General features: G+C 47.0%; 1 protein-coding gene across 5 annotated transcripts in view; it reads left to right on the forward strand.

The window, feature by feature from the left end:
* LOC131579892 (uncharacterized) overlaps positions 1-22567 on the forward strand; it is a 44891-nt gene extending 22324 nt beyond the window's left edge. For 3 of the 5 annotated variants that reach the window (XM_058840431.1, XM_058840433.1, XM_058840432.1), the window contains exons 2-7: positions 9487-11221; positions 16883-17057; positions 17766-17970; positions 18388-19010; positions 19920-20065; positions 20864-22567. In XM_058840431.1, coding sequence (XP_058696414.1) covers positions 9654-11221; positions 16883-17057; positions 17766-17970; positions 18388-19010; positions 19920-20065; positions 20864-21659 — 3513 coding nt within the window. In that variant the 5' untranslated portion in view covers positions 9487-9653 and the 3' untranslated portion in view covers positions 21660-22567. Of the gene's footprint in view, positions 1-7733; positions 7853-9486; positions 11222-16882; positions 17058-17765; positions 17971-18387; positions 19011-19919; positions 20066-20863 lie in introns of all 5 variants that reach the window. The other 2 variants (XM_058840429.1, XM_058840430.1) reach the window with 1 other exon arrangement.
* Positions 22568-24202: the final 1635 nt, after the last annotated feature.

The raw sequence follows: 24202 nt of genomic DNA on the forward strand, positions 1-24202 counted from the left end.
ATGGTGAAGGAAGGGAAATTCTCAGCAGGTGTAAATTAGCATTGACAAGCAATACTCGTTTACACCCAGCTCATGGTCTGGTCCACAGTTTAATCAGCTGAAGATCATCAGCATCTGAAAGGGATGGAGTTGTTTAGAGAGGCCCGTGGGAGGAGTTGAAAATCTGCAAAAAAAAAAAAAATAAATTCTCTGTGGTAGGTAGGGAAGAGCTTGTGATGTTTCTTGGGACTGATACAGAGGCAGAGCCTGGCCAGCTGCATCAGCTCCCTGTAAGTATTCCCATTTCTTCATGGTGGGCTACATGTGGTGCTGGACCTTGTGAGAATACATCCCTCAACTGAGACAGGTGGTGGGCACAGCCCTGCCTGGTTTTCTGTAGGAGCATTGCTGAGTGCCTCCAGAGCCAAAGGAACAGGAAGTGTTACTGCCTGTGGCCATCCACGCCTGGCCAGGACTACTGGCGCTGCTGTCATCCACATTTCCTCATGGCAAACCTGCCTCTGCCAGCAATATGACACAGTGCCTGGCAGCTTTGGGATGTAACCAAGCAAGATGTAGGATGAGATCATATATCTCCCTCACTGTCCTCAACACCTCTTTCCTCCCCTAGATTGCTTTCTGATCTCATATGTGTTGCTGGCATGGAAGAGCTCTGCTCATCCACCTGCCCTAAGCTTTGGGGAGTGCTGGAGTGGCTTCCAGTGCAAAGCTGATGAACTGAGATCAACAGAATTAAGTTGTGGGGCTTCTTTCCCCACTAGTGAGGTGGGAGCCAAGGTTCATATTGCCTGGTTGGAAAGACTGATGCAGTAAGCCACTAGTGCACTCGAAGTTTTGTGGCTGTGCTGCAAAAAATGTTTTCCTAGTATAAGGAAGGGAGTAGGAACTTTTGACGTACAGCTTATTCTTAGAATTAGGGTGTGATTTCTTTCCTCTGCCCTATGCATTTTAAGGATTAGGCTGAGACTCTTGGGACAATCATAGAGCAAGGAAGAAGGAATGCCTTCAGTCACCCTGAGGGAGCCAACTGCATAGGACTGGTTTTCTGTTGTCCTTCTGGGACTGGTGGAAGCAATGTAATAGGGCATGGGAAGTGCTATATTTCTGTGTGCCCTGATGATCATGTATTGCTAGTTCAGCAGGGGGTATATCCACCCTGGAAGAAATCCAGTGTCATGACTCAGGCCCTGCAAATCATGAGATTAAATCATGAGTTAAATGATGATACTGAAAAAGGACTTAATTTTATTCTTCCCAATTAAGTGTGACTTGGCTTTTTACCTCTTTCTTGCCAGAAAGTGAATGAAAATGGTGAGTTAAAATGCCAGTCTTCGATGCACACAAGATGACAACATTCAGCTTAGAAGAAGGCTCTGTTGATCCTCCTCACATGCTGCAAGGGGAAGGGAGCAGCCAGCCCTTTCCTGCTACTGCCTTGATTTACTTCTCCCTGTCAGTTCTCATACTCAACTGACCCATTGTGCCCTGCTTTTTTTCACTGTCCCTTCTGCCTTCCTCAAACACATGCAGAGAGGATCAAGACAGTTTTAGATGATCTGAGGTGTAGCTCCCCACCTCATCATTTTTCAGCTGCAGACATGCTCCATCTGTTCTGCTCTTTCCAAAATGATGTGCTGCTGACCACAGCTGGAGGCAGAGCACTGGGCTGCCTCACAAAGGCATCTTTGGCTGAGCATAGCAGGGCTGGGCTGGGGTGCACCTCTGGCAGGGAGCCGGAGAAGAACAGAGGTCTAGAGCTGACACTGGGAAGTCAGAACTGATGTTACACCCTTTGCTGGGACTGAGCTTCAAGTCACAGCCTTAACCTTTTCTTCTTACCACCTCACAAGAAATAACAAATTCACTTGTAGCCATATTGGAACCATTTTCTGCAGTTAGTGCTGAAGTTATACCTATGCAGAGTGGGAATTTGAAGGAGAAGTGGAGGTGCCAGGCTGTAAAGTGAGCTGACATATGGCTTTATAATTCCCAGATCTCACAGGCGGATGGGTAGGTTTTCCTGGCTCAGGTTTGCCTCTGAGAATTGCCTGTGTCTTTGCCAGGTATGGAGCAAGGTCAGAGCCTGTGCTCAGATCATGTCTGTTCCTGGTAAGGCAAATAGTGAGTGCTCTGTGTATACGCCAGGGTGAATGGTGGGAAAGATCTGCTCTGCCTGACCCAAAGGCTTGGAATGCTTGGTTCATGGATGTCTGCACAGGTCAGGGGAAACCACCTGAGTCCTGAGCATCAGATAACTCAAACCTGAGCATTGTCTCTGCTTGGTTATAACCCTGTGGACTCCCTCTCCAGCTGTAAGAGGGGGGCAGAGTGGCTCACAGTGTTACAGACAAGGGCAGCATCTGTCAATCAGATGTACCCTGTAGGTTTATAGGTGCTGGGGGTGATCTGTCCCACAAGAGGACTTCATTGCTAATGGAACTTGCTTTCTCCTGAGAGGGAGTCATCCAGAGGAGCTTTGTGGTCAAACAGGGTGTTGAGTCACTGAAAGCTTGGCAGATGGTGAGTGCTGCCATCTCTTGGGATGCTTCACAGCTGATGATGACAAGCAACTCCAGCTGGGATACTTGATGGGGGTGTCACACTGGTGTCTGCAGGAGCGTTTGTTACAGAATCAACCTACTCAGTCTTTCTTTGCTGCCTCTGCTGCATCATCAGCAGGACTGTTGGAGCAGTATTGTCCAAGAGATTGAGTGGTGCATTGGTGAGACAAAAAGATGTACCCTTTCCCAAAACAAAGAATCAAGAGGGAACACAAGTCACCTTGCAAGTGCTCTGCTACCTGAAATCAGTGTGCTAAAATGCCTGCCCTTAGAGCTAGGCTGGAAGCATCATCTCATCACAGCCTTTTTGAAAGAGGAACTCAAGGGGAAAGCCATGCTGGGACTCAAGAAGGAGAAGCTGCTCAGACTTAGAGAGCAGCCAGAAAAAATCATCAAAGGCACTGCTGCCAAGTGCACAGGTGTGTGGAGCAGTAGGGCTTCTCAGGTGAAACCTTTTATGTCAATAAAAATACTTCCCAAACAGCTTAAAAATCCTACAGAAGAGGAGCCAAGAATATTTAAGTGAGTTGACAAAATTTTGAGAGTAGCTTTTCCACTGCCTTGAGACTATTTCTGAGCCTATCTGGCCCAAATAGAAACTCACATGCAGTTATGGTGATTCCTACATTCTCCCTGTTGGATTTGGGCTGATCCATAGCAGGATGTTCCTGTGTTGATCAACAGATACTGTGGACAGATTCTTCTGTGACACATGTGGCTGGCACATGTGTGCCCTTTGGGCTGCTCTGTTCAGCCAGCCCTGACCGTGGCCATGACCAGTTTTTCTGGACAAATTGTTAACAGCAAGTTGTTGTGTTGTGTTGAATGCAGTGGGATGGAGGAAGCAGTAGAAAAAGAAGTAAAAAAATCCCAAAAATATTAGGAAAATAGAGGAGGAAAATGAGTAGACAATATCACATGGTGAAGCAAGCAGCTCATAACACAGCAGAATTTAATGCCATTGCCTGTGTTCTCAGCAACCTCTTGACCCTGGGCTGTACTGTGTCTTCAGGGGTTCCCCATGCCAAGCTGTCTCTGAGACTATGTGGTTCTTGCTTATGCTTAAGGTGAGAACACAGGGACTATAAATCAGTGAGCAGACTATAAAGGTTATTGTTTTCCCTTTATTACCTGGTTTTGAAATCAATCTGGCAGTTGTCCTCTTGTTAGCAATCCTGATTTATGCCATGCAGAGGACAATGAAAGCAGTAATAATACTGTAAGCTCAGGGAAAGTTATGGTTAGCTGTTTACCCTAGGAAGGAGAAAGAAACCCAGGAAATTGTACTTTTTTAGAGAGCTACGGTGGCTGTACCTCTTCTGCTGCAATTAACAGACACTATGTAGGCTGTGTTCCTGTTTCAGCTGCTACAACAGACGAAAAAAAAAAAAGAAATTTAACTACAGTCACTTTTTCTCCATTAGCTGATTTCTGCAGCTCTAATGGTTAAGAGAACAGCTAAGAAAGCAAATACAGCCAAGGCACCTTTCTTTTTCTTGTTAACCTTTAAAATGAAAAAAATAAAACATCTGGCATTCTTTCCCTTGAGACTGCTGGTGTTCTGCTAAGCAGCTGAAGTGATGTGCATGACGTAGCAGTAAGCAGATCATGCTGTGACCATGAGGTTTGCTGTATCAGATAGCACAAAACTAACAGCAGTAAAATAGCTTGCTGAAATCCTTTGTATAGCTCTTTGAAATGCACTGTTCACATCCTGTTAGCTGGCTGGATCTCTGAAATAAAAGGGAGATTGTAGTCCAGAATAAACCAACCTCTGTTCAGTGCTGCAATTTGCAAAACCTAATGCAGAGACATTAGAATAAAACCTGAAGGTTAGTGTAATCTCTTATTTCAAGATGGAGTAAGGATCTGCAGTTACTCCCCTCCCTTGGAAGCAGGAGTTTGGTGTGATGGCCATGACTCAGAAGCTCATTTGCTTGTGACTGAAATGTTGTAAATGTAGAAAGTGGAAAATGTACCAGTCTCACTTGATGTCTCTGCTCAAGCAGGAGATGCCAGACGATAGCAAGCTGCTCCACCATTTCATGGAACAAATATCCCTGTTTGATAAGTCTAGAGAGTAAATCTTGCTGCAGTGAACTCTGCAAAGCAACACCACTAAACCTACTCAGCCCTGCCAGATTTGGTGGCCTCTTTCTTAGGCCTTGTGAGTTTCTGTGATCCCTTGTCCTGATACTCCTGGAGTCCTTGAACATGTCTGGTCTTCTTCACAGTGTTTTTCATCAGCAATGAGCTACTTATCCTGTGCCTGCCTGCTTCATCCTCCTGACAGTTTATCTCATGCTTTGCTGGGAAGGTCAGCCAAGCAGAACGGTTCTGATGTGTTTGGGAAAAAATAATTTATCCTTCAAGCTTTAATCCTTGAGAAATAAGTTCTTGGGGGGGATTTTACAGGAAAATGAAGGTTAGTGGCAAGTCTCCAAGCAGGCACTTATCAGAGTAGTGTAGAAGTTGATTAAACAGAATCACATGGTAGAAAATAAGCTGAGCACACGTTGCCCTTAGTCTTATTCTCACTTAAGGCATGAGGCTCATAACCACTAGAAGCTTTTCAGTCCCTGAGCCAGGGAACAGGCAAAAGTTTCACAGACAATGTGATAGGGGAGTAATGATGTGCTGCAGCAGCAGCCAACACTAAACTCTGCTTTGCTATTTGGCCTGGAACAAGTGATCATTGCCCTAGAGGATGGCTGGTCTAGAATAAAGCCTGAACTTTGGTTAAGTGTGGACAGGACTGCCTGGAAGCACGCAGGTGGGTAAACGAAGGAGCGTAGCATCAATCCACAGTCCTCACACACACCGGGGAATGACAAAGAATGGGCAACTCAGTGTTTTGTCTAACTGGAGGAGAGCAGAGGATACATTAGGGCTGCTGTGTACCTTTAGGAGAGGGTAAATTAGGACCCAGAGTTGGGTCACCACGTAAGAAACCAGAATTTTCTTCCTACCTTCCATTGCCTCATACTTCATTGACCTCTGCTAGTTAATACCTGGAATCACCTGCTGGTAGCTATAGCCTGTACTTACAGCTCTAAGGTGGTGGGAGGACAAACTTTCAAGTTGCTGTGCTTCCCAATGTTTCTTTGTTGGTGACCACATAAGACTGCAACTAAATACTCTGTATGTACTGTGGGCCTGCAAGTATGTACTCAGAGGTCATCTCTAGCTTATCCACCAGAAGCATATTAACTTGTTTTGGGTTGTTTTTTCTGTCTCCATCTTGTGCTCTCCTCCAGCAGACTGCCTATAACAGGCTTGTGGCCATGTTACTTGGGAGCTGAGTGTGTAAGCACGTTTTTTATCATGGGGTGTCAATGACCTGACAAATGCAGGCATCTGAGCTGAAACTATAATGCAGTTGCTGTGTGCCATGGAGCACAAGAACAGGGGAAGGAGGGAGAAACACTCAGTGTTTCCTGGTTAGAAGCCAGGGACAGATTACCTGGTGTTTTAGAGAGACCACTACTTTTCTCCTGCTCCAAGCATCCCTGAACAGCAGGGGAAGGAGGCTGTGCCTCAGCCAGTCCCCTGTCCAGGTCATGACTCGGGCAGCAGCTGCCTAAGGTGCTCAGTGAAATTAAGCTTAGCTGCCTGACATGCTGTGCACAGCCCTCAGGGCGGTGACATGGGGGAATGGACAAAATCACAAGAGTTCAGCTGGAAAGAGATAGTCCTTCCAAGAGTGGAGTGACAGGGAAGAAAGGTGCTGCTGCCTGAGCTGGCTGTTACAAGATCTCCACAGCTGCCCTGCAGGTGTTTGGGGGAACAGAACTCACTGATTTCTGAGACTCCCTCTTACTCCAACCAGAGCACCAGACCCCCTTGCACACTCACCTGTGAGCTACATCCATGTGCACCTTTGCTTGGAGCTCTCCTGGAAGTATCAGAGGGAATTCCTGTGTCAGAAGTGTTTAAACAAAAACCAAAACCAAAAAACAAAACAAAAAACCCACAAAAACCCAAAAAAATTACTGTTCAGAGAAAAAAAAAAATCACCCCCAGAGGGTGACAAATATTAAAATAAATTATTTGGAAACAAAATTCCCATCTTTCTGCACTTAATCCAGTAAATTTTGGCTCTTGCCTGCATATCAGCAACCTCCTTTGGAAAGTCTCTTCCCCCTGCTGTCTCTCAGCCAGCTCTGGCTGTTCTCTGTCTTCTCTGGCTCCTCTGCTCTGCAAACCTGCCTCTGGCTCCTGCTCGCTGTTCCTCACTCTGCCTGCCCCACTGTGCCCACAGGTTTCTTTCAGCTGCTCCTTCCCTGAAAGTGACTTTTGCCATCTCATGCACATTTTCTGGAAAATCCTGCCCTGACAAAGCAGCAGCAGGTCCCTGCTGCCTGGCAGTGCGTGAGAGCACTGGCACCTTCCATGGCTGCTGGGGGAATGGGCTTGTGCTGTTCTGCAGTGCAGAGGGGTACCCTCACCTGCTGGAGGGCTTGAGGCATTCCCCTGAGAAATGGAGGGGTGTAAACCCCCCTGCATGGCCTGTGCTGTGCACTTGAGCAGGCAGGGACGGAACGGCCCCTGACCTCCCATGCCTGGCATCACTGTAGCTGACCTGCAGCCCATAGAGGGGTCAGCTGTATGAGCCCTGACAGTGAACTTCCACCTGAAGAGAATCATGAGGACAAAAATCAATTGTCTTCCCAGTGCTGCCCATCTCTTGATGAATGGAGCACCCATTGACAGATCCCACCCTGTTGTTTCTGTGCCTCTGCTTCCTTGCTCTTCTCCTGACTGCTTCTCCTCCTGCCTGTGCACTTTCTTCTCTGCCCCCCTTGCTGTCACATGCACACATGCAGAGCTTGCCAAGCCTGTGTTCAGCCCAGGATCCTACCTCACATGGGCCTTGCTTTCTTTTCAGGCCTTATTCTGTGTAACTTCCGTGCCTTGGGAAAGGGCAGCTTTATTCTCTACTCTCATTGCAGCAAGGGCTGTTTTCTCTTTCTTCTTGTTCTGAAAGCGTAGTGTCAAAAGTATGTGGTGGCTTTTAGTCCTGTGGCTGTGACCTGATCACAGACCAACCTGACAGGGCATGGCATCCTTTACTAACAGAACTTTCTCACAGGAGCCCTTTGGCACTACCAGGAGCCATCTCTCTGCTCACTGACTGGCTTTCACATCATATAATTCTCTCTTTCTTGACAGATTATGTTATAACCTCTGAGCACAGAAAGTCCTGATCCTCATGTTTCTCTGCTGTCACCTGTGGGCTCCTCCAGAGCCGTGAAGAAGGGGGAACAACAGCCCCACCATGAGAAGACTGGGTGAGAAGTGCCTGTGACATCTTGGGGGACAGCGACATTTTGAGAGCTAGTTTTAATTTTTATTTTTAGCAGTTATGAAGGACAGGAATTTTGTTCTTCATTCAATAGTGAATCACAGGAGCAGTTCTGCTTTCCCTCTCTGGGATGAGATTAGTCATAATTTCATTAATGCGGGGAAAATATGCTAATTTGAACCACTCTAAGCAAGGAATGAATCAAGCTCACAGAGTGTTAGCAAGATTGTCTTCCAGGCAATACAGTACCTCAGACTTCCCCTCAGATAGATGTCTGTTGGTGCATCACATGGCTAGGTGCCTGTGGTGTCTTAGCCTTCAGAGAATGACAAACCTCTTCATTCCCCTCCTGCTCAAGGTCGGTGTGCTGCCTGAATAGTTTGCCACATGTGGGGAATCCAGCTGCACTACAGAAGAAATAGTCTGGACTGTAACTGGTTCTGTCTTGCTTTACCAACACCGCTTCCTGTGTGTTCAACCTGGTTGGTTCTTGCCTGGCTTATTATTAAAGACTCATGCCACACCATCCCAGCTCTATCTTGTCCTTAGGAATCTCAGGCTAACCCCATATCCACTGTCCAATCTTATTCTCCTTTACATACGGCACTCACACATTCCCTTTGTCTATGCTTGCCAAGGAAGGGACTGGACTAGGCTGTAGCAGACACTGATGTCTAGTGTGGCTGCTGGCATATCCATGAGGCCTAAATCTCTAAAAGAAATCTAGAGTCTCTCCATTCAATGTAAGGAGGCTCCATCCACTCCCAGAAAGGATTTAGCCACTTAGCCTTCATCCTGCTGACCCAAACTACAGTTTAGGGATTTAATTCTCCACTCTGAACATGTGATTTAGTAACTTAGATTCCCTGGCCCTTAGGGTGCTGAGCACAGCTCATAGGAGGAGCCTTGAAAAGCACAGCTTTTTCTTTTGGGGCCTTCACTGAGCTGTCATGGGAGGATCATTTGAGCCTCTGGCTAAGGAGTCAGGACGCTGCATTTGTGGAAGTCTGTAAGGTATCTTTGTTTCTGCACTGGAAAGGCCTTGGCAATGCTCAGCTACCATATGCAGTCAATTAACCATATATATCTTCCTCGTGAAGGGTGAATCAGAGTAATAAGGGGCTGCAATGTGACTGTAAGACACAAAACCACCACCTGTCAGCCTTCTTCTTCCTCCTTGCTACTTGAGTCTTCAAGGAGACCACAGTTATGTCATCCTTTCCCAGCCCCAGCATCCCCTGTAACTCATACACTCTTTTCTGCACCCCATTTGAGGGAAAGAATCTCACTATCTCTTGTAAACCTGCCATCTCCTTAGTGCTGCTGTGTGAGTAAGCTGAGCCTGCAGCAGGCACTTCTGAGCATTTGTCTCTAGAATTGAGCAATGTTATTGTGAGGGAATTGCTGAGAGTAGGTAGGATAAACTTCTCCAAATTCAGACGGGTACTGTAAAGCCACTGTTGGCTTGTCTGGAGAAGAAAAAGCTTCCCAGTTACTCTGCTCTGCTCCTGCACAAGCTGTTGGTGTTGGATTCTGCATACCCTGGAAGCAGACCTGCTGCTGCATCCTGCAAGTCAGCACCAGGCTGCTTCAGTAACTCATCTTTCCTTCCATTCACAGGTCTTCTGCGCATGGCGACTCCACCCATGTGAGAGCTCTTATGTGAGTGCCCAGCAGCACACTTTGCTGTCTGTGGTCTGTGGAAATTGACTGGCATCTAAGCGACACCCCAGCTCCCTCCTCTCCCCCTAGACGCCACTGTCCTAGAGTCTCCATGTGCATTTGCTATGACATACATCAGTGTTGATGAGAGACAGGAACACTGCCGGGTGATCTCGAGCTGCCAAAATAATCAGCTCTGTGCACAACATGGCTTAAAGGATTTTTCAGTTAGCAGCATGCATCCATTAAAGAACCTAGACACTCATACTTTTTCTGGGGACTTCCACACTCTTGCCTGCCACACAGGCAAGGCACCTTTGGCCAGTCCTCTGGAAAACCGGATGTATCGGAGTGTGGAAAACCTACACTGGGCAACAGTTGCTGACTGTGGGCTGTATTCTCACTGCCGGAGCCTGGATAATGAGATCATCTTTCGCTGTAGAGGCACCAGTCAGTGGACAGAAGGCTGTGTGGATGTGGCCCCAGTACAGAGTGCATCAGACTCTCTGAGGAACCTTTCTCTCCGTACTAAACAGATATCTCAATCTGCACAGAATGTGCTTCTCCCTCCCTTTGCCAAAGTGCCTCAGTGGCTCTTCCCTTCTGCAGAGGAAAGAGCCCTACACGGGGATGCCAGAAAAGAGCTGAAGGAGAAGCTGAGGCTGCACAGCAGTAAGGTGGCAGAGCCCTGTAAGCCTGTGTGCCCACAGGTGGCCCTGCCTGAGCTGATGGCCCGGGACTGCTTTGAATGCCAGGTGTGCCAGCAGTGCAAAAATGGCTGTGCTGTGAACTCCTGCACGGTTCTGGTGGAACACACTGCTCTCAGGCACAGCCTCACAGTGGGGCAGGGACTGTGCTTTGCACACAGGATCATCAGCCCAGAAGACTTCAAGCAGGAGGCTCAGAGGAGGCTTCAGCTCCGAAGACAGAATAGCTCCCCCAGTTTGCCCCTTCAGCATGCTGGGGAAAGACATGAGATGAACAAATCCAGAACAGCAAAGAGCGTAGAACAGTACAGTGGGGAAACAGATGGCAAAGTCACATTGGGACAGAGCAAGAAAGGCCACTGCAAAGGGAGACTCTACATACCCACCTTTGAGGAGTTCAAGCAAATGAGAAGTAAGGAGGGAAATTCATCTGACAGCAGCAGTGGACAAGCAGATTGCTTGAAAAAGGGTCTGCCTGCAAGCCAGCCGCTGCAGGAGGAAAACAGTAAGAATGTCTGTCCAGAAGCTTTAGAGACTAAAGCTGTGAATGAGCCTGCTGTCACAACAGAGGAGGATGATGATGTATTTCATGAAAAGCACACCTCTGCTGGCTTTTCCCAAAACCCAGCCAAATGGGATGGTTTCAAGATGAGCAGTCCTGAGGTGAAGGACAGAACCTTCCAGACCTCCATCACAGATACATCACCAGTCCCTATTTGCTCCAGTCCTATTCCACGATCACCTCTACAGGCAGGAGCAATACACAGTGCTGGGCAGGAGATCTTCAGTGATGAGCAGGAGAAAGGAGAGACAAGACAATTAAATGATGTCCTCCACCTTGCAGGGCAGTCACTGGCTTCTGAAGCCCAGTCCTCTTGCTGTTCATCGCTGCTGTTAGAAGCCACAGACTTATCCAGCTATGGAGCTAAGCTACAAAAAATGAAGGATGAATTCATAGGTTCAGCCTTGGAACTTATTAAGAAAAGGTAACATGCTCCGTGGGGTCACCTGAAAGCAGTTCCCTTGTTAATGCTCTGGTCTTTCTCCTGATATGTACATTTAATTCCTATAGCATAAATGTGCTGTTGGCAGAGCCTTTCGTCTTGGAGCCTCTGATAGCCACATGGACATGTCTTTAAAGCTGTTCAGCTTAAATTCCACCTTGTGGGGGATTAAACATCAAAAAGCATTTTCATCTAGACTTTGCCTTTTTGTGCAACTTAATCTAAGCTAGTTGTAAAGACAACAGCCATTAGTAGTTCTGACACCCAGTTTCCCACCCATTTTATTGCTGTGTTAAATTGTCAAAATGTCTTATTTTTTTAGCGTCTGTTAAAAGTAGAAGACAGCCAAAGGATACAAAGTAGTGATATGCTTCCTTTGAAGAAAGATGTAGAGCCTGTCCTACCACTGCAGGGCATAAATTTAGAGAGTGTGACATGCAGCAGCAATGTCACTTGCTGCCTGTATGTAGTGAATAGGCACACAAGGGCAAGATGGCTGCTATGAGTCTTTCACCCCCTCTTGGAGACCTGCAGAGGCAGTGAGTGAAAGTACTTGTAAATACTGTCCTTCTGCCATCTGTGTGTAGGCAGCCAGAGAAAATGGCCTTTTCCATAAAGCCTTCCTCCTTATCCATCCAGAGTTTTTCACCTCTTCTGGGTAAGATGTTCACAATGACTGCTTTCTCTATCCTGGCTTTGGGCATTGCAGTCCTGTTACCTCCCTTCCTGTTACCTCCCTCCTGCAAAAGAAATGGGGATCCCTTTTTATGCAGGGTGGCACAGTAGGAATCAGCAAAGTTCTAGAAGCTAAGAATTTGGAGAAGTTATCACTGTCTTATCATGAGATGAGGCTGATGGGAAAGGAGGAGTAAGTGTTGGTGGAGTAGTTTGTTTCCATGCACTTGGCCTTCATGGTTGGATTTGCCAAGAATTGCATTAGACTTGGTTCCTGGCTGCTTCTGCAGTTCATAGATGGGTATGTGAAATGCCAGGGCATCAATCTTGTATGCTGTCTTTTTTTTTCTGGAATTCATGCGCTGAGACTGGACTCTGCTTTTAGAGAAGATAATAGTGACTTCTGCACAGGAATGAGAGTCATCTGAAAGAACTTAAGCGGGGCTGAAGCCAGAGTGACAGCAGAAATACTTCTGCAACTTTATAATCCAAATGGAAGTAGGTGGTGTCAAAGCCCTCAGTGCTTCCCTCAGCTGTCTAGCCCAGCCTTTGTGCTTTTCTTCTACAATATGAAAACCCAATGAAAAGGTAGATGAGAAAGTTATGGGATGCAACCATTTCAATGCATTAGGCTATTTTTGTCATGAATGTGAAATGAAATACACAGAATGGCACAAGCAGTAAGGGTGTAAGAACAGCTGTCTCTTTGCAGATCAATGATTTTACTGGTATCTGGAGCCCAAGCTGCATGCAGAGCAAAGTACAGGAAATGAGGAGTGCATATGATCTTCCTTCCTACTACTCTCCCAGCCTCCAAACACTTCCTGCCCAGAGCCTTTATGTGTGGTTTCTGTGCTTTTAATATCCACAGTAGTTTTTGTTTCTGTGAATGTGTTCAGTCTGCCTAGCTGGATTTGTTAAAATCTATGAAGCTATTTTTATTAACACCAAAATGACAGTTGATCTAAAAATGTGAGTGACAATGGTTCCAATAATAGAGAGGTAGTTTTATGTGTGATGGAACCAGCCTGGCTTTATTATTTTCCGGAGTAATTATAATTAATGGTAATTTCTATTGCCAAAGCAATGGCTATTGGAAAACTCCAGTTTGCTTTGTTTAGAAATTCATCATTTTTCCATCATTTTCACCTGACATGGCAATGTCCCTGAATATTCACTACTCCACCTTATTTTCACTGCAGAGGTGGGAGATTTTTGTCTGCATTTTGGTTCTAAATTATGATTGCTGGCATCCAGACCACATTCTAAGTCTCAGATGAAATTAGCTGAAAGGTGGGGATTTGGTCCCATTTCCACAGATACTCAGCTCAGCAAGCCTCTGATAGAGATGTTGTGATGGCGCATCGCAGAGTAAAATAGCTAAAATTGTCTTCTCTTGCTAGTGCTTCTGTGTATGTGTCAGTTTTACAAAGCAGTTTTGTCTGTAAGTAGCAGTCTCCATAGTAATTCATTGTTAATTACTTAAGATTCATTCAATTGACTTAATATTTTGTCAGTGAAGATTTGATTGTCAGTCTCATAATTATGGTAGCTTTAGCCCCCTCATGGGTGACTGGATACCCTTAACTTAGGTTGTAGTCCTGGCTGGGAAGGGTTGTTGCTATCTAGGTGAAAATCCTGTAAGCTTTTCAGTATATAGTCCACTTTCTGAAATTGCTTAAGTGGGGAATTGTTCAGGACAAGGACATGCAAATACATCAGGTTTGCATCTATGAAATGAGGGACATGGTGACAACAGAAGGGCACACAGTTTAGCCAAGGACATGACTAAGAAAGAAGGCTTCCTGAAAAGAGTGATGGGGTGACAATAGGATAGTGGGTACAATACCAACTTCCCCTAGCAGGGGACTCTAAGTCAGGAAGGCAGGTGACAGCAGGGAAGGCATGCACAAAAATGTCCCCATTAGTCAGAGAGAGACAGAAACATGTGGAAAAAGCTGAGAACTGCTGGCTTGGATAATGATAAAACCATGAAGAGGCCCATAGAGACAGTGAAGGAAATCATGTGCTTTGCCAGTTGTACACCATCCACAGTACCTCCACTTCCATGAAATTCAGAGTTGATGGTGAGAGGTTTAAAACCACATTCAAAACAAACCGGTCCTCCCTTTGTTGGCTCAAGTGCATCACCTCTCTCGGGAAGAACAGGAAAAACTGACACCAACACCAACTTCCTGTCCCAATATTGGATCTAATACAACACAAGGAAAGATGCTGGAGTCCCCCCTTCTCCCCACCTCTGTGAGGGCAGAGGGGACTTGACTTGCTTGAGCAGGCAATGGTGTGACCCTGTTGGCAGCACAGATCTCTGCCAGGAGGAGTGGACTAGAGAAAGGGGCAATATCCTGTTTTCTTGGCAATGTCCTCTCTTCCTCCTAAGCCAGAGGCAAAGGTTAAAGAAGCAGCCCTAAGATGGTTCCACAAAACTGCTTGTATCCTCCCTGTTTTCCCCACATCCCTCTGATCACACTCTGATCTAGTGTTGTGTTGGGCAGCACTTGCCCCAAGACCACATGGCCAGTACAACAAGCAGGAGTGATCTAATAGTAACAAGAAGTAGAGCAGTCAAACCAGGGATGAAAAAATCTCCTTTCACACAATACGGGCTCTGCATCATTGCCTTTCTTACCTCCAGCCCACCAGCCATGGGGTAGGTTGAATTTCTCAATTTTCAGTCATATTTCCTTAGCTCAGCTCTCTGGGTTGTATTGGCTCTTATTCCCACTGCAGATCATGTCTGGAGATTTTTTTTTTTTTTTTTTTAAATATCCCTTTTGGGTTATGGAAACCACAATAAGTGGTGGCATCTGGTCTGTAGACCCTATCAGCAGAGAGCTGCTGTCAGCTTCACTTAGAGGAGCAGCAATACTCTGGAGTGCTTCCCATATTTAAGTGGATGATTTTGAAGCACTGTGAAAATGACAAATGAAAGCTCAGCATCTCTCTTGAAAGTATCTTCTGTATAGTGGGAGATGGTATGATCAAGAAGATAATATTCCATTTATGAGCTCTGCTACTAACCTTGGATGTATTCCATTGCCTCTCAGTGCCCCAGCGTGGTCCCTTTTCTGTGTTATTTATCCAGGAGCTGTTTGAGCAGGAGCAGTTTTTGCAAAGGGTCATTTCTGGCAGTGGTATGTCCTCTTCAAGAGTTTTCTTGCTCCTTAAACTGTGCTTTCCCTCCCATGGGTTTGCCCAGCTGATCTGTCTCATACTTTACAAAGCTCAATGAAACATGGGTGAAATTATTTGAGAATACATGAGGAGAGGGTTTTAAACCCATACAATTTCAAGACTGATTTTAGATCATGGCCACACAGTTACACACACTTAAGGAGTGGTATCCCAAGCATGGCTGGGGACAAGAGGGAGGAAGGAGACAGGAACCTCTCAATCCAGACCAGGCCAGGCCAGTAGCATGGTGGGACCACAGCCTTGCTGTGTGCCTGTACTGCTCTTACTGCCACCTTGTAAGTGCTACAGACTCGTCTTTGCCAGCAGTGATGTTGGGTGTCACCTTTCTACAGGCTGGGGAGTAGAGACCTGGAGGGGGACAGCAAAAAGCAAGTGCCAGGAGCCTGCTGTTGGCACTGTTGTTGTTGCATAGCCATAGCTAAACTCTTTATTGGTTGTGTCAGCAGGGACCTGGAAACATAAATGGAGGAAGATGAAAAAGCATCCACTGGAGAGACGCAAACCAACTTCTCTGGCCTGACAACAGAGCCAGTTTGTGTTCCGGGAATTTGTTCCCTCTTCAGTGATTTTAGTATTGGCTGATGGTTTGTTATTGGAGTCAACTTTCATTCACTGCAAGGAGAATGCCCATCTGTCTCATGTGTTTGCATGTAGTTGACACTGTTGGAATTGCACATTAGCAGTGTGACCTACCAGCATAAGTTCACAAGTGAAGCCTTTAAGAAGAAGCAGATTTTTCTCATAGGAAATTTTTGTTAAGCATAAAATACATGCAGAACCTGAAATATGTTCCAGACACTGACTTCCTGTATATACAAGCATCCATATTCAGTCCTCACAACCTTTCTTTTTAAAAGAATCCAAGTCCATAAAAATTAAGTAAACCCAAAATAAAAAAATAATATTCTTCCCAACAGGTTTCATTATGCATGGAAATAAGATGTCTTAGAGAGCCCGTTAAACAAAATGTATCACAAATAGTATCACAAACAACAGCCTGTCTACTCTGTCAAGTCAGTGGTTTTGCACCAGACTGTGTCTGTCTGGAGAGTGATGCTGTCTACAGAGAGGGGAGCGTGGGGTTGGACAGGCTGTCAGGCCAGGCCCTTGTTAGCACTGGACAGCCGTGAATGAGGACATCCCAGAACTGCCAAGTGAGAGCAACAGACACTCCCAGTCTTTTCAAGTCTCAAGTGCACCAAAAGGCCTGATCCTGAGTTCACTGAAAACAGATAGTAACTTTCCAGTGACTTCAGTGGGCTTGGAATCATATGAGATGAAAAACAGAGGGAATACCCCTTTAATCCTCTAATCCCTTCAAAGTATTATGGTTTATAGCAAGTGATTTTCTTCCAGATGAGCAATATGTTTTCTGTGTTGGCAGCATCTCCTTAAATAGCAGCAAATATGGATGTGGCCTACTTAGAGAGGAGTGTTTCTGGTCCCTATGGAGCACCTCATGTTTTATGGACACAAAAATGCCCTGTGAGCAGCCGAGACTGGATAACCCAGACTGTTGCTAGCATGCGTGCAGTTACCCAATTTGCAGTGTCTTAACTGAGCAGTGCTTAGACCCCCTGAAACGCAAGCACAGCCGTTCATGCTGACCAGTCACAATCCCAGCCTGCACTTTCCCTGAACTGTTGCAGATCGTTGTTTGAACTTGGGCTTGCTGCTCAGTCTCATCTGTGTCAGGAACAGCAGGAGAACTGCATCTGTGATGTTCAATGAAGTCTGCTTCTTCCCTTGCAGCTGCAATGCTGAGACTGCTGCCAAATCTCCCTCCAAGGGGCGGTGTGATCTGAGGGAAGCTGATCTCCCACCTCTGGAGGACAGCCAGCAGCCCACAGCGATGTCCATGGCAACAGAGACCTGGGAGGACAAGCCAAGCAATGAGACATCCAGTGACACTCCACCTGCAGGGAATGTAAGGGAGAGGAATTCCCCTCTCATGTGTGTGTTTAGGATTTTTTTCCTTGTTAGAAGCTCTGAAGGATCCCTTCATTGTAGGAACTGGGCAGGCTGGGAGACAGCAATCTGGTACCAACTCCTGTGAGTGATCAAACTCTGTTAGAAGCATTTTTTATTACACTTAATAAAACAGGAGTGAGTTTTTGCCCCTGCCTATGTGCCACTGCATTTCATGCAGGGAGTTCAGCAATAACCCCTTCATGGCTTCAAGTGTGTCCTGGGGTTCAGACAGATTCCCTCCTAGTGCCCCCTTGGCCAAGCTGCTGGTGCAGGTGGGGCACAGAGGCTGAACTTCCTGACCCTGCAGTGCTGAAACGTTCACAGGCCAGCTGCAAGCAAGCTCGGGTCCCTGAGCACAGACCCATAGGCAGGGCTGTTGGCTTCTTCATGGTTATTAGACATCGTGATCCAACCACCTTGGAGCTGCTGTACTCAGAGCTATACAACAGCAAAGGGAGAGAGGTCCTTACTTGTTAGGGCTGAGCAAGACAGAGGAACTCAGGGGGGCAGATTTCTTAGTCATGATGTAGTAGATCTATGTTTACAGTCCCATTGCTGATGAGTTTCCTTTTCTCTCCTTTGGCAACTGAAGTCCACTGTCTGCAAAACCAGGTGCTGCTTTGACCTCAGCCTTGCTCCAAACCCTTCCGTGCCTCTCTTGCAGACCCCCAGTCCTGCCTGTCGCCGATCCAGCTCCGACATTGGCCATGAGAGCACGGATGGTGCCAAAGCCCAGCGGGAGTGCCGGCTGCGGCCACACTTCAGTGACCCGATGCCGACAGACTCGGTGAAGAGGAAGCAGCTGGAGCTGAAGATTGCAGCTGCAGCGCGGCAGCACGCACAGAAGCGCCGGCAGGAGCGGGACTATGGTACACACACTGCACTCTCAGGGGCTTATGGGCCAGATGCTGGGCCCTGCCGTGCTGCTGTAAATGTGGAGTAACTCTACAAACTAGGGGAGGGAAGCATCCTGGTGTGCAGGAAATCAGGATCTATTCTGTTCTGTCCCTAACTGGTAGATGGCATGGGAAGAGGCAGCCCAGATGAGTTCACAGGCATGGGTAGTGCAGAGATGACAGATCCCAGACTTCACCTGTGAGCCATATACTTCTGGCTCTTACCAGTCTCAGCAGCAAAATAGGATGGGGAGGCAGCTCACATCCCTGTTTCACCAGAACCAGCCTGTCCCCCCAGGGTTCCTGCCATTCGTGGCTGTGCCAGCCTGAGTTCCTCAGGTAAGCTCTGTGCAGCTGGCAGTGCCTGTAACAGTTTGTGTCTGTTCTCAGGTCCAGTGGTAGCAAAAGCCAACCTTGGCCATGGTGGCAGCTTTGATGAGACCCGACGCACCCCACGGAGCTTCCTCCGCTCCAGACATCACTGGAGCAATGTCAGCAGTCTGAGCACTGACAGCGGGATTGTTGGTGTCAATGATGCCCGGGATGACCTGGATCCCACTGAGGCCACCCGGACCAAGTCAGCGGATGTGGAGAGGGCAGATAGTGGCATTGGCCAGATGCCAGCCCGGAAGTGGAGGAACAGGGCATCTGAAACACTGAGCTCCCTGCAGGCCTGGGAAGCCCACCGTCCCTGCACCGACTGTGGAGAAAGGGACCTCCCAGTGCAAACAGATGTTCAGAACTGCAACCAGAGGCGGGCTGATCTCTGCGAGAAGTGCCGCAAGCGCAGGACGGAGCGCAAGGAGTCTGTGCTGGAGTTTGTCAACACAGAGGCCAGCTATGGAGAGGACCTGCGCATCATCAAAGAGGAGTTCTACCTCCCCATGCAGGTGGCTGGCCTGCTGAGCCAGGAGCAGCTCCAGGGCATCTTCAGCAACATCCAGGAGCTCATTGACCTCAATGAGAACTTCCTGGAGATACTTCAAGAAGAGATTGATCAGGCCTTTGATCAGGTATGATGCTGCCTCTGCCCTCTAAAGGACCTGGACCGGGCAGACTGGAATAGGTTTTGTATTAGGGGGGCAGCATAGGTGGAGCAGAGGAACAAGAGGTAGGACTTCTGGGTTATGGTCAGCTATCAGTTATATAGTCCCTTGCTCTCTCAGCTATTCTGATTTCAGTAGCTCTGTGACAGATCACAGGTTTTGGACTTACTGTGCTGTGCTGATGCTGCTGACATCAGCAGTCTTGCTCATTTATCCTATTAACAGGTCTTAATGGTCCCATTATCAAGGTTAGTTTTAGACCAGTTGGCCTGGATGCTGGTAAGAATGTGACCATGGGGGCACAGTGCTCAGCTTGCTCTGACTGTGCTCTGGCAGCCCTGAGCTGGCTGGCTTCATGCTGGCTTGGCTGTGTTTGCCTTGGCTTGCAGTTCACTGCAGCTTGGCTCTAGGCTGTCTGTGGGGCCAGGCAGTGCAGGCTGCTCCCTGCTCTATAGCTGTGTATGGCTCCTTGTACTGATGCACCCTGTTTTGCACAAGGAACTTTCCTGCCCCACCAGCATGGTGGTCAGAGGGCAGAGAAATAGAAATAAGACCATGGGGCCACAAAATACCCTGTTGACTAAGAGACCTTCAAGCCCTTGCTCTGATGAGCTGGCTAAGCCCACAGGAGGAGAGCAGATATCTCTTTGTATGTGGAAGAGCAAGCAGTTAGACCAGCATTCCTTCCCCTCCCAAGGCACTGATTCCCCCGGACCTGCAGGAACTGCCTTTTGACTGGGAAGGGTGAGCCCAGCTCCACCTTTGTTCTGGTGCTCAGCAGATCCTGCAGCAGTTCATGCTGATAGGACTGAAGGCAGGCCCCGTGGCTGTGCCTCTCCTGAGCTAACTGAGCAGGACTCTTTTGCGTACTTGCAGGGGGATGATGACCTGATGACTGTGTGCATCGGAGAAATATTCCTGGAATTCGTAAACATGCTGCCAGCCTTTCAGACATACTGTCTGCAGCAGTCCTCCTCTGTGAATCTGCTCAATGCTCTGGAGAAGGAGAAAGAGTTGCTCAGGTGAGAAAGGGGATGAGCATATTCATTCAGGCTTTGGGGACAGAGAGGCAGGAGGCTGAGGGTGAAGCCTTTGCCAGCCCATCTAGATCAAAGTTTGATGCTAAGGTTCTTCAGTTAACGCTGTTCCCTCTTGGGGTGAGGACAGTCATTTATTCTCAAAAAATATTCAGTCCTTGGTATCTTCACTAAGGCAACCAGTTGGTCCCCAGCTTTACTCTGTTTTGTGCAGTATCTGCCCAGTGACCAAATAATACTCAGCTGAGATCAGCTCTCAGTCCCCATGCTGGAGCTAAGGTTGGATTTCCATTGCAGAAAGCCACTTTGTGGCACAAATGACATGAATTTGGTTCCCATTTCTAGCCTTGATCTATTGGGCAATGTCAGGCGAGTTATTTCTCTTTCCACTGCTCAGCCAAATTCTTGTTTAATATGCTTTGTAATCTAATGATGAAAGGCATTACAAGTTAATGCAATCTGATATAAACTGATGTATCTGCCTCATGTTTACGTCAGTGGGTACCAGAGAAAGATCACACCCTTGCTATTTTATGATTTAGTAGAAGACTGTTAGGATGTTATGTGCAAGTGTCCTAGGCACCTCATCGCGATTCTGTAGCTGAGCACAGCTGCAGAAATGGTTGTTAGTCTTTAATAAGACAGAATTCACAAGGTTGCTAAAAATGGGGGGGCTGCAGTGCCCAGCAGCTGTCAGCACCATGCTGTTCATTTGCATTTAGGATTGCAGCATCTGCTGGCACAACAGCCACCGTTTCATCCTGTCTTCTTAAATCCCTGCAGAATATTCCTCAATGTCTCCCAGAATGACAACACAGCACTGCGGCGGATGAACTTGAGGTCCTTCCTGATGGCCCCTTTGCAAAGGGTCACCAAGTACCCCCTGCTGCTCAGCAGAATCATCAAGGCCACCACCGAGTACCACCCAGACCACAGCAGCCTGCGGGAGGCCAAGAGCCGCATCGAGTCCCACCTGGAGCACATCAACATGAAAACCAAGCAGGAGGGGAACACGTGGACCCTCCGATCCTTTCGCCAGGACAGCAAGAAGAAAAGGGAAGTCATCAACATCGAGATGAGAGAAACTGCCCTCAAAACTGTCGGTTGGCTGCGGGAGGAAACGCGGTTTGTGATGGAGGGGTCTCTGCAGCTGGCCCAGCCCCCCGATGGCCAGTGGGTGAAGAAAGGCAGCAAGACCCTGAAGTTTCAGAATATGCAGGTCCTCCTTCTGGTGAACATGAAGCGTGTGTCCGATTCCAGCCTGGAATCAGCTGAGGCAGGGCCTGTGAAGGACGCAGTGCTGGTACTCATCAGGGACAAAAATAATGGAAAGTTCCATTTGCTCAGGGAGCCCTTGAGGCTGAGTAATTGCATCGTCTCCACTGATCCCGACTGCGACGACACCTTCGAACTCATTGAGATCAGGCGGGAGGCGTTTGTGTTCCGGGACAGCGACCGGGCACGGACTCACCACTGGTTCAGGCAGATCAGGCGCTACTCCAGGGAGCTGGGCTCCTGGAAGAAGCGGCGGAACGCACTGCCCAACATCATGATCAGCACTCCTCACACCAGGCCCTGAGTCCTGCATGGGCAGGCTTGGCTTGAGCAGTGCCACATGCAAAGACCATCAAGAGCCCCAGTGGCCTGACCTTGCTCCATGGACAACACAGGGAGGAGCCTGGTCCCCAAAGTCTCTTACTAGCACTAGAAGCAAACACCACAGCCTGGTGCTGGTCTCCAACCTCTGGACTCACAATAGTTTGTGGCTCATGTACATACAGAGATGGGCTCCCCTGGAGGAGATCACTGAAGGATAATAATTTAACTTGTTAATGTTGCACTGCAGGAGAATGATGTATGATGCTTGCCATTGCATGGATCGTGTTGAAAGCCAGTCTTGACAAAGAGAGAGGTTTCCACTATTGACTATATTTCATCAGCATTAGATAAAGCCCGGGTACTCAGCAAAATTAGGTGCAGTATTATGCAACACAGGATAAAAGCTGGAAAACACTATGTTTTCCACCACTATTCCTAAGGACTGTGTTTCATTATTCACCTCTCCATATTCAGTCAAAACACTTGTTTAAAAAGAAACGCCTTTCATCTTTAATCCAAATCAAATAGGTATCAATTTGCTCAGATTCAGCTGCATGCACACAGCAAAAAAAAAAAAAAAAAAAAAAAAATTCCAAGAGAAAAAAGAACAAACACATAAACCTCACATATGTGTAGAACCTGTGGAAAAGCAGCACACCCCCAGTGACAGTCTGTTATTTAACTGACTTGGGGACTGGAATGTACTGCTGCATCTGAAATATCTCAGAAGTGTATGTAAATACAGGTCTGCTACCACTGATAGTGAATTTAAGAGTTTTCAATTATTTAAATGATGTAATCTAGTGTATTTCAAAATGTAATTGAAAGGAACAATTTACATTGTACTGTAGAGTAACATAAAATGTTTTAATAATTATGTTTCAATTATTTTAGGTGGGTATTTTTTTAATATTTGTATTTTGGAGTATGTATTTCACTTAATATGGGTGGCATTCAGATGAGCAATGTGCCTACATCTGCTCTGTGGATCCCCTGAGCAGAATTCAGTGCTACTCCAAATGAGACTGGGTAAATGGTACAAACCTGCTACTCAGATCCTCAGTAGACAACAAGAGACTGGCACAAACCCTTTTGCTCTGGAGCCAGAACTGAGGCCACAAATAACTGCCCCATAAGATCCAGCCTCTCTCAGTTGCTCAGCAGGGAAATGACTTGAAGCTGAACAATGGTAAAAAGGCAAACAAGGGTTTAACCTTTTCAGCCTGACATTAACACTGACCGCTGCTTTGCAAAATGTCACGCTGTGACTTACACAGCAAAGGCCAGATTTCAGCCTGGAGGCTAAATTAAAGAAGCCTAAATTTTGGTCCATGGATCTGGGAGAACAGCCTATAAATGTTCTTTCAGGCCCACAGGGTAAAGACAAAGCCAATCAGTATTATTCACTACCAACAAAATATTTTTGTTACAGGCATTTATTTCACAGGAGGATTCACACAAGCACATTTGTGTATTTCTCCAGAGATCAACCAGCATCAAAGGTCACCAGTGAAGGCAGATAGAAGCCATCTTCACAAAGATAGCCCTAGTCTTGTAAAGTCACCACTGACCCAGCATCTGAGCAAGCCTCAGACTGTGCTCAGTGCTTTGTCCTCTGGCCACAGCTGCCAGGGCTTGTTGCACTGCTCTGGGCACTGTGGCAGACACCACTGACATGTGCCTACTGGTAGTATTTTCTCTTGCTCTGCACCATCCAGTATTTTAGTGCCTTGTCTTGTCCTTGAGGAAATGGGAAGATTTGCATCATCTGGAGGGTACCTGAGACAGAACACGGCCACACACAGCTGAGCTCTGTGCAATAGCTGTCAAAGTGATTCTCAGGGCAGCAGCCTGGCTCCCTCAGGTGAGCTGGAATTCCCTCCAGCTCTGTCTAATCACTAGACAATAAACTGTTTCCCCAAAATATGCACTGAGCAGCCAGTGAAGAGCACCAGGCATTGCTTTTAGTTTGCCATTTGTTTTTCACAGAGACAGATGCCTGAGCAGAGTGCTGCTGGAGGAAGAGTTCTTTTATGCTGTCATGACAGATCTCATCTATAAGCCTTCAAACCCCATTCACCTCACATGCAAAAAGTAACAGCTTGTAGCACCTTTGTCTTCTCTCCCAAGACCACAATGGCACAGCCACCTTCTCTTCATTTCTCTGGGGCACCTCTGACAAGAGAAGGCATGAGTACAGTAACAGCCCAATTTATCCAAACAGTGAGTGGCTTTCATAGCCACACAAAGCTGCTGCTTGCTGGAAAGTTTTCAATTTCTTTCCAGCACAGTGATTTTCTCCACATCAATTCAGGCTTGAAACCACCAGTGGACCGTTTGTACAGTCATATCTTTAAATCAAGATACCTTCAGCCAGCCTGGCTTTCAAAAAGATTAGAGAACAATAAGTATACGTAAAAGGTCTGATATTTAGCATCAATCTTATGTTTGGCTGATTGTTCAATTTGTCAGATTCAGGGTTTTTGTAGGTATCACAGGAAGCACCTGCCTGCCAGGCTCTTG

The sequence above is a fragment of the Poecile atricapillus genome, chromosome 5 (assembly GCF_030490865.1).
Source record: "Poecile atricapillus isolate bPoeAtr1 chromosome 5, bPoeAtr1.hap1, whole genome shotgun sequence".
NCBI classification, from domain to species: domain Eukaryota; kingdom Metazoa; phylum Chordata; class Aves; order Passeriformes; family Paridae; genus Poecile; species Poecile atricapillus.